This window comes from Carcharodon carcharias, chromosome 4, assembly GCF_017639515.1.
Source record: "Carcharodon carcharias isolate sCarCar2 chromosome 4, sCarCar2.pri, whole genome shotgun sequence".
NCBI classification, from domain to species: Eukaryota; Metazoa; Chordata; class Chondrichthyes; order Lamniformes; family Lamnidae; genus Carcharodon; species Carcharodon carcharias.
Window position 1 is genome coordinate 62,306,749 of NC_054470.1, and position 12,346 is coordinate 62,319,094.

The 12,346-nt window shown below is 42.6% G+C and overlaps 1 protein-coding gene across 1 annotated transcript; it reads left to right on the forward strand.

The window, feature by feature from the left end:
• Window positions 1–6,960: 6,960 nt before the first annotated feature.
• LOC121277329 (interleukin-8-like) lies at window positions 6,961–9,322 on the forward strand. Its single transcript, XM_041186662.1, has 4 exons — window positions 6,961–7,099; window positions 7,578–7,713; window positions 7,947–8,030; window positions 8,167–9,322. Exons 1-4 carry the CDS (start codon window positions 7,036–7,038, stop codon window positions 8,180–8,182), a joined length of 300 nt encoding a protein of 99 aa, XP_041042596.1. The 5' UTR covers window positions 6,961–7,035; the 3' UTR covers window positions 8,183–9,322.
• Window positions 9,323–12,346: the final 3,024 nt, after the last annotated feature.

A 12,346-nucleotide genomic window follows, 5' to 3' on the forward strand; every position in this document is an offset into this window, starting at 1 on the left:
ATGATCTTATTGAATGGCGGAGCAGGCTCGAGGGATCATTTGGTTACCCCTGTCCCTAATTTGTATGTTCTGATGTTCTCAGGTGACAGTTCTGCTTCAGAATTTCCAATCGACTATTGATGTTTAGGAGCTTCACCTAATGGTGACAGTAAATTACACAACACAGGTTGTATAAAACAGATCTGTAACCAATATTGAAAGGACTGGGCCGGTATCCTACCCAAATCACAAATCACCTGACACAGGCCCAACTCCCTTCTAAGTGGAAATCGGCAGGAACTGAGAGCCCACAGCTTAAAGTTACAGTGTGTGTAGCAGAGCAGCCAGATGCTGAAAGTGAAGGGCACTAGACTGCTTGCACCACACACTATGCAATGTGTATGTTCAGTCTGTTTAACTTTGAAAAAATGAGCAAATAACTATGAAATAATGAAAGCGTTTTTTATTTAAGAAGCACTCAATGACAATAATGGGCATTTTTGGAGTTTTGTGACCGTCGACCAATGCAGGCATGGAACATCCCCACTTGTATGACAAGCTCAAAAAAGAGAAGGTCTCAAGTGTTTGAAAAGCTGCTGCTGTTTCTCATTGTGTTTGTTTGTTATAATGCATGAATCAGAAAACATTGGGACTTTAATGGCGTCTCTTCATAGAGTCAACATTGGAATGAACATCAATCACAGCGACAAAAGCAAAATATTGCAGATGCTGGAAATCTGAAATAAAAACAGAAAGTGCTGGGAAAACTCAGCAGGACTGGAAGCATCTGTGGGGAAAGAGTTAACATTTTGAGTCCGCATGACTCTGTCCACATGCTCTGAAGAAGGGTCATACAGACTCGAAACGTTAACTCTGTTTCTCTCTCCACAGATGCTACCAGTGATTGTGAATCAGACAGCAGATCTGTACAAATCTCAGACTGCTAAGGGGTCAAAACTTCCTGGCTAATGCTGCATGCCAGCTGGCAAACTCTGTGCCTAGAAGTCAGTAAACCCACCCATGTTTCTGAGCTGGGCAAAGTGGCACACAATGCAGGTGTGCACTGGCTAGAGATGTGCAGGACATGTGTGTTCCTTATAGATGTGTACAGGGCAGAGGTGGCAACCTTTCATTATGTGCAGGCCATCCAAGTTTTCGTGTTGATTCAAAGCTCTGGTAAGGTCAAAGGAAATGAGGGCTGGCTGACTTTCCTCTGCACCCATCTCTAATGTTGATTTCCGTGGCCTGCCTGCCCCGACATATTTTTTGCAAATTATGAGCCTGCGTGGTTCAGTGGAGCATCTTCTGTATTACCACGCACAATGAAATCTCGGGCAGCAACAGGACACGGTTCCTTTGCTTTCATGATTGGGCTCTTGAAATCCTGCTGCAAGAAGTTAAGGAGATGTTGCAAGCTCCTACTTCCTTGTCACAACTGTCAGGTAGCCAAAATGATAAATCAAAGGACATGGCAGGAGGTGGCAACAGTAGAGTGCACCAGATCCACTTGCAATGCAGAATGAAATATTGTAACCCTACCCAGAGGGACAGGCAAGATTTTCGTAAAGTTATCAACTACTTAGAAATGCAAGGGATGCCCTACTCATGGGTTTCATTACATTCTCTCCCTCTTACTACAGGTCTCTATATAATTTTTCAACTTTTCCTTTTCACCTAAATCCATCTCCCTTTCCCAATATCACTGCCTTCAGCATGCATGATCAGATGAAGATGCTGATAGACATTCAATGAACTCCAGTGCACAAAGTACTTATCACTGAATCACATATTGATTCAGAAAGAGGTCATTCGGTCGATCATGTCCATGCCCATTCTTGGCACAGCTGCTCAATTAATCCCACTCCTCTGCTGTTATCCCATAGCCAGGATTTTTTTTCTTTTCAAGTATTTGTCCAATTCTCTTCTGTTGCAAGCATCCTTTCAGGCAATGCATTCCAGATCACAACATATTACGAAAATATGTTTTCTCAAACTGCCTCCGAATCCTTGACTAATCACTTTAAATTTGTCTCTTGGCTGAACTTGTTATGATGTTGAAGAACTCATTTCATTTCAAGCAAAAGATTTCGCTGTGGGAAGCCATTTGGCTCCTGGCCATGACTACTTTTTCATGGATTTGATGAAACGTTCTTTCTCCAATTCTACTCAGATCCCCCTCCCAGCTTACCTCTTTTTCCAGTGCATTGTATCAGTGCCACTTCCTGTTCTCACCTTGAACTGGCAAACTTAATCAACTTTGCTTCTAATTTGTACCTTCCCTCACTTTCACCAGGTGTAACTCTCCCCTGTTTTCTTGGCTTCTATATTTTCATTTCTAGAGATAGATGTCAACCAATTTTAACTATAAGTCCACCAATTCTCACAGCTACCCAATTGATTACTTTCTCCCACCCATTGCCTGTGAGGACTCCATTCTCCCAGCTTTGCTGCCTTCTGTTGGCTGTGACTCTGAGATAGAATATTGTGAGTTCATGTCCCATACCTGTACTTGAGCACAAAATAAATCAAGGTTGGCATTCCAGTACGGATGAAGCATTGCACTGCTGGAAGTGCTGTCTCTTAGATGAATGTTAAACTGAGGCCTGGTCTGCCCTCAGCGGGATATAAAAGCACTCAAATGGCACTATTTTGAAGAAGAGCAGGGGAGTTATCCCCAGAGCCCTGGTCAATAGTTATCCCTCAATCAACTGAACAAGTTATCTGGTCATTATCACATTATTGTTTGTGGGAGATGGCTGTACTCAAATTGGTTGCCATGTTTCTTACATTATGACAGTGACAACACTTCAAAAATAATTAATTAATTGACTGTAAAGCACTTTGGGATGCCTGGTTGTTGTGAAAGGCACGATATTAATGCAAGTTTTTCTATTGCATTTGTTTTGACGATGCCACCTTCCACACCAGTGCTTCCAATATGTTTCCCTTTTCTTCAAACAAGAATTCACCCCACACTGTGTTGACAGTGCCCTCAACTAGTTCCATCCCAATTTCCACATTATGGTTTAACCCCTTCCCCCCACCTCAGAACCACAGTAGGGTTCCCTTTACTCTCACCTTCCACCCCAAAAGTCTCTGTATTCAGTGGATCATCCTCTGTCATTTCCATCACTAAACATATCTTTTTCTCCCCTCCCCTGAAAGCCACCTGGAGTGACTATTTCTTTCATCTCGCCCTGCTTCGCTATTCAGTTACTCCCAACACTCCTCCCCCTTCCCATGGCACCTCCAAATTCAAACACAGGAGGTGCAACATCTACCCTTTACCTCCTTCCTTCCCACAATCCAGGGGCCAAAACACTCCCAGGTCCAACATCAATTTGCATGTACTCATTTTAATTTAGTTGCATTCGCTGCTCATAAAGCAACATCCTGTACATCGGGCAGACCAAACACAGGTTCGATTTGCTGAACACTTTTGTTCAGTCCACAAGTAAAATCCTAAGCCTCCAGTCGCTTGCCATTTTAATTCTCTGCCCCACTGTCACATTACCTCTCTATCTGCTGCCTCTTGCACTATTACAATGAAGCTCGACAGAAGCTCAAGGATAGTACCTCATCTTTTGATCAGATACTTTACAGTTTTCCAGACTCAAAATTCAACTCAACAAGTTCAGACCTTTGCTGCCATCTTCTTTTGGACTGTAAGTGCTGGTAATGGTTCTGCAGATCACTTAATCACTTCTGCTTTCCACCAAATAACTGACCTTCCCTTTTGTTCTTTCCTCTGCTCCCCCACCACCCCGCCTCCCCAAAGTGCCTTGCCCTATCTTTGTACTTGCTTAAAATCCTTGACATCCTTCCTAATTAAACATCATAATCCAGGTCTAACCAATGTTTTATAAAGGATTCTTTGCTTTTGGATTCTATTCCTTTATTAATAAAGCTAAGGATCTTATATTCTTTTTAACAGCCTTCCCAACTTGTCGTGTCACCTTCAAAAATGTATGCCCCACATTCCCCTGTTCCTGCACCCCTCTTAAAATTGTACGATTACTTCATATTACTTCTCCTCATTCTTCCAACTGAAATGCTTCACGCTTCTCTGCAATAATATTCACCTGCCATGTGTCTGTTCATTTTATCAGTCTATGCCCTCCTGATGTCTGTTATTATTCTCCTCATTGGTTACTATATTTCTGAGTTTCATGTCATCTGTAAACATTGAAATTACGCCCTGTGTACCTAAGTCCCGGTCATTAAAATTCATCAGAAGTCTATTATGTGGTACTTTGTCAGACACCTTCAGTCAAAGTCACCAAATGGATGATTCTACTTGGCCTCCTCCTCATGGCTCCACCACCTTGATATCAATGTCCAGCTAATTCAGTTTACTCCAAGTGGCATTATGAATCTACAAAACTGAGCAGTAAGCATAATTGCCCTGAGAAGGTTCTTGGGGGCTTTTGTCTTGAACCACTTTGTAGTTTGTGTAAGTACAACCACAGTGCTATTAGGGAGGAATTATCAAGATTTTGACACAGTGACAGGGTCAGTCCTGGTGATGGGAGAGGACAGGCCCAGGGGTGGTGATGGAGGAGTCTGGGGCATTGGTTAACATGTGTGATTCAACGAGCATGGCTATGTCAAGCTGGATTAGCCTGTGGGACATCTCTCATAACTTTGGTAGACATTATTAAGGAGGACTGTGCACAGTTGACAGGGCTGTCTTACAGCCTTTGCTGTATCTGAATTCGTGGTCTATGTTGCAGCTGAGTGGTGCCTTCAGTTTTATTCTTTTGCTCCTTTCTAGTGTGAATGGCTTCCTGCGCCACTGCAGAAGGCAGTTAAAAGTCAACCACATTACTAGGGATCTGGAGTCACATATGGGTTGAACTGGGTAAGGATAGCAGGTTTCCAGCCTCAAAGGACATTAATGAGCCATAGATAAAAGCAAAACACTGCAGATGCTGAAAATCTGAAATAAAAACAGAAAATGCTGGAAAAACTCAGCAGGTCTGGCAGCATCTGTGGAGAGAGAAACAGAATTAACGTTTCGAGTGCTAAAAGCTCTGAAGAAGAGTCATATGGACTCAAAACGTTAACATTAATGAACCAGTTCCATGTTTTTCCACAACCTGACAGCTTTTACTGGTGGCAGTTTTTTAATTCCAAATTTAAGTTTTAAAAAATTGAACTCCAATTCTCAATGCATAGCCCAGAGTTTGCGGGAGAAGTAACAATAAACTCAGGGTGCCTGCCACCAGCAGTATGGGACAAAAACATGGAATTTCTGGCAAGGAAAAGGAATGCCATAAGCATTCTGAATGATTTCCATCACTCTGCAATGCATAAACACAATCTCATAATCATCCACCCCATGAGAGCCAGGAAGTGGTTTGATTTTTGTGCTGTAAGGACTTTTATTAAAAAGTTGATGAAACTTAATCTTGGAGAGCTAGAAAAGGCACAACTGAAACTTTGGCATCTTACTCCTGCAGATGGCAAGTGGTTCCTAGGCATTTAAAAATATTTTTAAATTACTTTTGCTTTGTCACTCTTCTCCCTCTCTTAATACATAACCTTCTTTATATATTTCTCTTCCTGTACCTAATTTGACTCTAATTCTCCTTATAGTCTTCCCCATTGTTCACCTTTTCTCTTTCTCTATTTGTATTTTTTTTATTAAAGGAGATAAACTGTTGGTTCCATTCTTCGTTAAGGTCCAGACAACCTGTTGACCTCAGTAGGCTTTTATAAATTTAGAGTTGCAGCAAATTGCGGTGCAAAAATGGTGCAACTTAAAGGGAAATAAAATCAATGCTCACGGATGTGCCGCTCCACTAACTCTGGGCCAGGGGTTCACAAACTGTGCGTCGAGATCCGAAGAGGTTTTGGGGGCACAAGCTCCAAGGCAGCAATGGCAGTTGCGGAGCTCAGACTGAGTTTTGAAAGCTGTGAGGCCCCTTTAAATGTTGCTTTTCGGTCAGTGAACCTGGTTTGATTGTCTGTTCTCGATGGCCTGATTCCTGCCAAAGCCACAGTAAAAAAAAAGTGGGTTTTCACTTTTTTCAGGGTGAACCCAGCAACTTTAAACGCCTGCCACAACCCCCTAGGATTAACCACTCACAACTCACCGACCCACCCGTTCAACAACTCATCCACCCCTCACCAATTTTCTCTCTGGGGTCGCATGAAGTCTGAGGCATTAAAAAGGGGAAAAGGTTGGCAAGCAGTGTTCTGGACCATAATGAACACTTTCAGTTAGTGCCAAACCTCCTGTCACACTTTAACTATTTGGTTCAAACAACAAACACTGGCATTTCCGCCAGCTCAGCTGGATTATAGGAAACCTGCTCATACAGTAATTTCAGCAATCCATATTGTGACAGGGCTGTAATTGATGACAGGGCACATGAGAAGACAATTAATTCTGTATTACAAATCAGTATACAGGTGGCTGGAATGGAGACATTTCGCTTTGGGGCCCATATTAGTTTAATCATAGTTAAGTAATTAACTTAAGTTATGGAAATTAAGTAAAAACAGAAAATGCTGGAAAAGTTCAGCAGGTCTGGCAGCATCTGTGGAAAGAGAAACTGAGCCAACATTTTGAGCCCATATGACTCCTACTGAGCCTCTTCGAGTCTTATGGACTTGAAAAGTTAGCTCTGTTTCTCGCACTACAGATGCTGCATGACCTGCTGAGTTATTTCACGTTTTCTGTTTATATGTCAGATTTCCAGCATCCAGGGTACTTTGCTTATATTTCGCGGAAATTAAGCCATTCCTTTGAAAATTGCACCAGCAGTTTAACCAATTTTGCAAAGTTTAGCCTTGCAAATTTTACAATCAACCTGAATATGTTTGTTGCAGTAGGTGTAAAACATAAGCATAAATTAAAAAATAAAGTTTACTCATATTTGTGAATACCGCAGCAGTTTTCAATCATGTTTGTACTGCCCCCTTTGGATCTGGGCCAATGTGTGGAAACTCCTGGATTGCTAAACTAGCCAAGATATAAATTCAACGACTTCAGAGCAAAGAAGCAGAGAATTGCCTGAGTCGGTATAACTAGCACTGAAAAAAGAAACCATGAACTGCAGAACTACCTTCAGTGTATTAACTGTCCTGATGCTTTCTGGACTTTTGTCAGATGGTAAGAGATTTTTATTTTTGCTTGTCAAGTGTCCTAATCATTTTGTTTGCTTGCTGAACAGTAAAGGCTGTTAGTGGAAATCTTCTATTCTATGTAATATTGGCTGTATCTCACCCTGTTAAAGCCTGGAGGTTTGAAAGGGCTGTTCTTGATTTTGTTGCCTTATTGGTGGCAATTAAGACCTGCGTGAAAACACTAAGATCTGTGTGCAGCATTGGTAGCAGAACCTACAGATTAATGGGAATCATGATGTCAGCTTTCTATATGGGATTTATGGAACCATGGGCTATAGCTCAATCCTGCAGATGCTTAGAAGCTCCTGTTTTCTATCAGCATGTTACTTCTTAACAGTCAAACTGGTGTAAATGCTGACGTGTTTCATAATGTAGGAAGAAGTTTTTGCAATGAGTAGCTTATGGAACAGATTATGAAAAGCTATAGAATTACATCCTAACATTTGACATTTATGTCTGTGCAGCCCGAGTCATTGGTGTGGTGAAAATGGATCTGCGCTGTAAATGCATCAGATCCACAGCTGACTTCATCTCCCCAAGGCACATGAAGGAGATTGAAATCATACCTTGTGGTCCACACTGTCCCCAAGTTGAAATTATGTAAGTAGCTTCAACAGAAATAACTTTCTTAAAAGCACGTGTGGAAGATGTGCTGTCTCAGTTCCGTCCTTAATGATCCTGGTTGGGAAAGCACAGCATGAAACAAGAGCAGAAAGATTGGCACAAAATCTCTACTTTCTTCATAGCTTTGGAAAAAATTGAGATATTTAGCTGCACTATTTTCAGTTCGCCCAAATCATGAGGCAAAGCTAATATTGATCTTTTCTTTTCAGTGCAACTCTTAAAAAAGGAAGACAGACCTGTTTGGATCCAAGTGCACCTTGGGTGAAGAAGATGGTGAAGAAGATTTCTCAACGGTATACTTTCATTTTGGATAAAAAAATCTAACACATTGTGCATTATTTTTACTGTAAGGGGCTTTGTATTTATGAAGTACCCCTAAACTTAAAACCAGCATTCCATTGTTACTAACAAATTTATTTTTTTCCACAGAAAAGAAGATTGTTGAGAAAAGATGGACAAGCCTATTCAAAGTTAATTAACAACACCTGCTACATTTTCGTTAACTCTGGCAGTTACATTGGTTGAGCCTTTCCTGATCATACTGTTTGAAGTGGTGCCTATTATGGGTGCTAAAACCTGGTTGAAATTGAAATGTGCAGTTCATTTCTTATCTTGACAGGTCAAGCACTGTGAATAATTTACTTGCACTGGCAGCCTTACCCCGATTGCTGGTGGGCACTTGTTCACAAGCCCCACCTTTTGCCTACTGCTCCACTTCAGAGCTTGAGAAACCCTTTATATAATTAGAGTTTCTGGATTCTTAGTGCGAAGTGAATTGGTGAGAGGGAGCACAGGGTCAGTATTGACAGAGAACTCACACTGTTCACAATTACACTAGTGCAAGTCCTACTTGTGTCATTATTTCATATGACCAGGTTCATGTGTACTTTAAGAATATTTACTTCATCATTGAACTTTGCATCTCAGTTTCCATTCTTGTTATTTATATGCTTAGAATTACCTCAACAGAGTTACGATACTGTACTGTACATATTGGAATAATAAGTTATCATGGTGGAGGTGTTAGCATAGTAAGATCTGCAGCTCACACTATCCATCCTGTCCAGTGTTGTTTTTTGTGTTTAGATTATTCTCCATAATTATGTTGGTACTGAGTTGACAGTTGCAGTGGGTTATATTACTTAAGGGTATTACACACTTGTGGTCAGGTCAGTAACCTGAGGGCCATTATTTACTTTAGAACACAGAAAGATCAAGTGATATTAGTCTATTCCAAGTATGAACAATCTATGAAGCTGCATCTTCCGGTCGGCAAGCAGGGTGGGGGCAGGGCCTGCTCACCGACACGTAAAATGTCGCGGGGTGACGTCGGGCGAGCGTCCTGACATCACCCAACATCTTTTACATTTTCAGGTCGGCGGGCACGCAGCTGACTCGGCTGCACGCCCACCGACCTGTTAACGGCCACTTAAGGTCATTAATAAAGTAATCGAATCAGTCAATGGACCTGCCCATCCAACTTTAAGGTTGGCAGGCAGGCCAGGAGCCCAGGCGGGCTTCCGAAGAAACATGCAACCTCATCCATGGGAGGTTATTAAAATTTGTATTAAATGCCTAAGTAAAAGAAATTGACATGTCCCAGCTCATGTGACAGTGGCACATGAGAGGACATGTCAGTTTTTTTTCTAATCTTTATTCGATGTTTCAAACCTGAGCTGATCTCCCTGAGATGGCACTTTGCCTCAGTGAGATCTGTGTGCTCTTTTGAGCGCATGTGCGAAAGAGCGTACCCCTGGCTCAGAGAATCCCGCCCCGCCTCCCCCCAAACCCCCACCCCCCACCCGCACATACAGGAAGCGCACAGTGCTGGGCGGGCCTTAATTGGCCCACCCACATAAAATGGCGGCATGCCCCCAACTGGAGGCACCAATCAGGAGCCCGTCCACCCGCGCTGGCTCTCGCACATCCACCCCAAAGGGAAGAAAATGTTGGCCATGACTTTTTAATAAATTCTATTGTCTCTCCTAAGTTGCATAGATTTTAATCAAGGGTTAGTGATGTTTGATGTAAGTTTGTCTTTATTGTCTACAAGTTGAGTCACTGAAGGCCCCAATTAACTGTCACTAGTTCAGACTAGTGCTCATACTGAATAGTGCTCACACTCAATGGCACATCCACTCAGTCACATCCAGTGACTGTGTGTAGGAGTATATACGTTTACTTTATACTATTTCAATGCATTTTAAAAGGAACTCCATATACATTTAATATTGTTTTACTGCACCATTGACACTTGTTTGATCCATGCTCAGGTGTGCTTTTAATTGTTTGCTGTCACTTATTATAATGGTTGTATCCACTTCAATTTTATGAACAAATAAAATATATTTATTTACTTACTGCTGTTTTTTTGTTGTTTCTACTTTTAATGGTAACTTTTGACTCTTATCGGGGTTCTCTAATAGTAAGACCAGCTACAAGAAACTGGGAATGAATGAATGTAACAGGAATGCATTCTGACCTGTCAATGAAGACTCAGCTTAGTGAATTTGACACTCTGATTCATCCTTCTGCATAGTAAGGCTTCTCCCTGTGGGACCGTCTGACTGAATTAGTGTTTGACTCATTCTAACTATCGAATATTAATCACAATAATTGCCTCACAGCCCTGAACACAAAAGGGCTATTTTCAACAGGCAGTGACTGTTTCTTGGCCAGCAGTTGATAGTGGGGGCTGGCAGGTGGGGGATGGAGTGTGGGGGCCTGGGAGTCAGTGATATAATTTTGCAAATGGGCGAGCCTTCTGCTCACCTTTATCAGGTGCAAAGGTTCTTACATATGTAAATAAGGACTTTACACTAGTTGTAGACCTGATTAGAATTTTCAGGCACAAATGAGCATTGTGCATAGTAAATCCTATCAGCCAGTGACCAGCCTAACCAAGCCCAAAAATGGTCAAGGCTTCCCCACATCAGGTCTGGGCATGTCTTGATGTTTTGGACAGAAGTTCAAAATCAGCCTCGGTATCTCTAATAACACAGTATGGTCCGAACATATGAAGACGAAGGCATGTCAAGATTATGAAGCAAGTTTGATAGATTTTTGGTTGACAAGGGAATCAAAGGTTATGGGGGGACGCAGACAGGAAAGTGGAGTTGAGAGCACAACCAGGTCAACCATGGTTTTTATCCGATGGCAGGGCAGCCTCAAAGGGCTGAATGGCTCCTGTCCCTGAATCATACGTTCCTATGTTCCGAGCAGACCCGACCCAGTCAACAGTGCAGCCCCACACACCATCCACTACCCACTGAACTGACTTCTAAGAAAGGCCAAAAAAGAAGAAACAAAACCTGGAATGCATTCAGGAAAAAAAAGCCCAGGCCTTCCTTCCAGACGGTCAGGGCAAAATCTTGTGAAGCCCATAGGCGCAGGAAACAAGGCAGGTGGTGGCGCTTAACAAAAACAAAAATACCTGGAAAAACTCAGCAGGTCTGGCAGCATCTGCAGAGAGGAACACAGTTAACGTTTCGAGTCCGAATGACCCTTCAACAGAACCTGTTGAAGGGTCATTCGGACTCGAAACATTAACTGTGTTCCTCTCCACAGATGCTGCCAGACCTGCTGAGTTTTTCCAGGTATTTTTGGATTTCCAGCATCCGCAGTTTTTTGCTTTTATCTAAGGTGGTGGCACTTAATTGCGTGGGAGGCTAAAAGTCAACTTCTTCATGGTGGATCGAAACTACAGAACAAAGTTGGCGGTGGATCAACAGTGGCTCAAGCTTCCTGACTGCAAGTGTCAGGAACCTCTTTTACTGTGCTTGCATGTTATGCACGCTCTTTAAAATGTAACACGTGCCTTCAGATTCAAAACTGATTAAACGTGGCATACAGTAGGCAAGGTGGTCTTCCTGGTAGATTTAGAGTGAGTCCAAGCTGCTGTTCCCAGGCAGCCTGGAAGAGAACCTGCATCGTGGCATCACTGAACAGTGGGGTCATTCTTTGACTGCACTCGGATATTTACCACTTTGATATGGGGTGGCAGCAGGGTCCAGGAGCGTGAGATGCAGATGATGCCAAAAACCAGGGCCTGGCGCTAGAGGTGGGGGGGGTGGCTCCATTTTTAAAACTGAGTTTCTTGTCGTCCAGACTGAGCAGCCGGAGCTGCAGACCTGTTTTTAAAAATCCGAGGTGCAGAGTTCCATAAGGCCATAAAACCATAAGGCGTAGGAGCAGAAATAGGCCATTTGGCCCATTGAGTCTGCTCTGCCATTCAATGAGATCATAGCTGATAATCCTCAACTCTACTTTCCTGTCTTTTCCCCATAACCCTTGATTCCCTTACTGATTAAAAATCTGTCTATCTCAGCCTTGAATATACTTAATTATCCAGCCTCTACAGCCCTCGGTGGTAAAGAGTTCCACAGATTCACTACCCTCTGAGAGAAGAAATTCCTCTCATCTCTCTCTTAAATGGCTTCCCCCTTATTCTGAGACTATGCCCTCTGGCCCTAGACTCTCCCACAAGGGGAAACAACCTCTCAGCATCTACCCTGTCAAGCCCCCTAAGAATCTTATGTGTTTCAATAAGGTCGTCCCTCATTCTTCTAAACTCCAATGAGTACAGGCCCAACCCACTCAACGTGTCTTC

Coding starts and splice junctions, on each gene's coding strand:
- LOC121277329 (XM_041186662.1), top strand. CDS start 7,036: ATGAACTGCAGAACTACCTTCAGTGTATTAACTGTCCTGATGCTTTCT. Junction 7,100..7,577: donor TTCTGGACTTTTGTCAGATG/GTAAGAGATTTT, acceptor ATGTCTGTGCAG/CCCGAGTCATTGGTGTGGTG. Junction 7,714..7,946: donor TGTCCCCAAGTTGAAATTAT/GTAAGTAGCTTC, acceptor TTTTCTTTTCAG/TGCAACTCTTAAAAAAGGAA.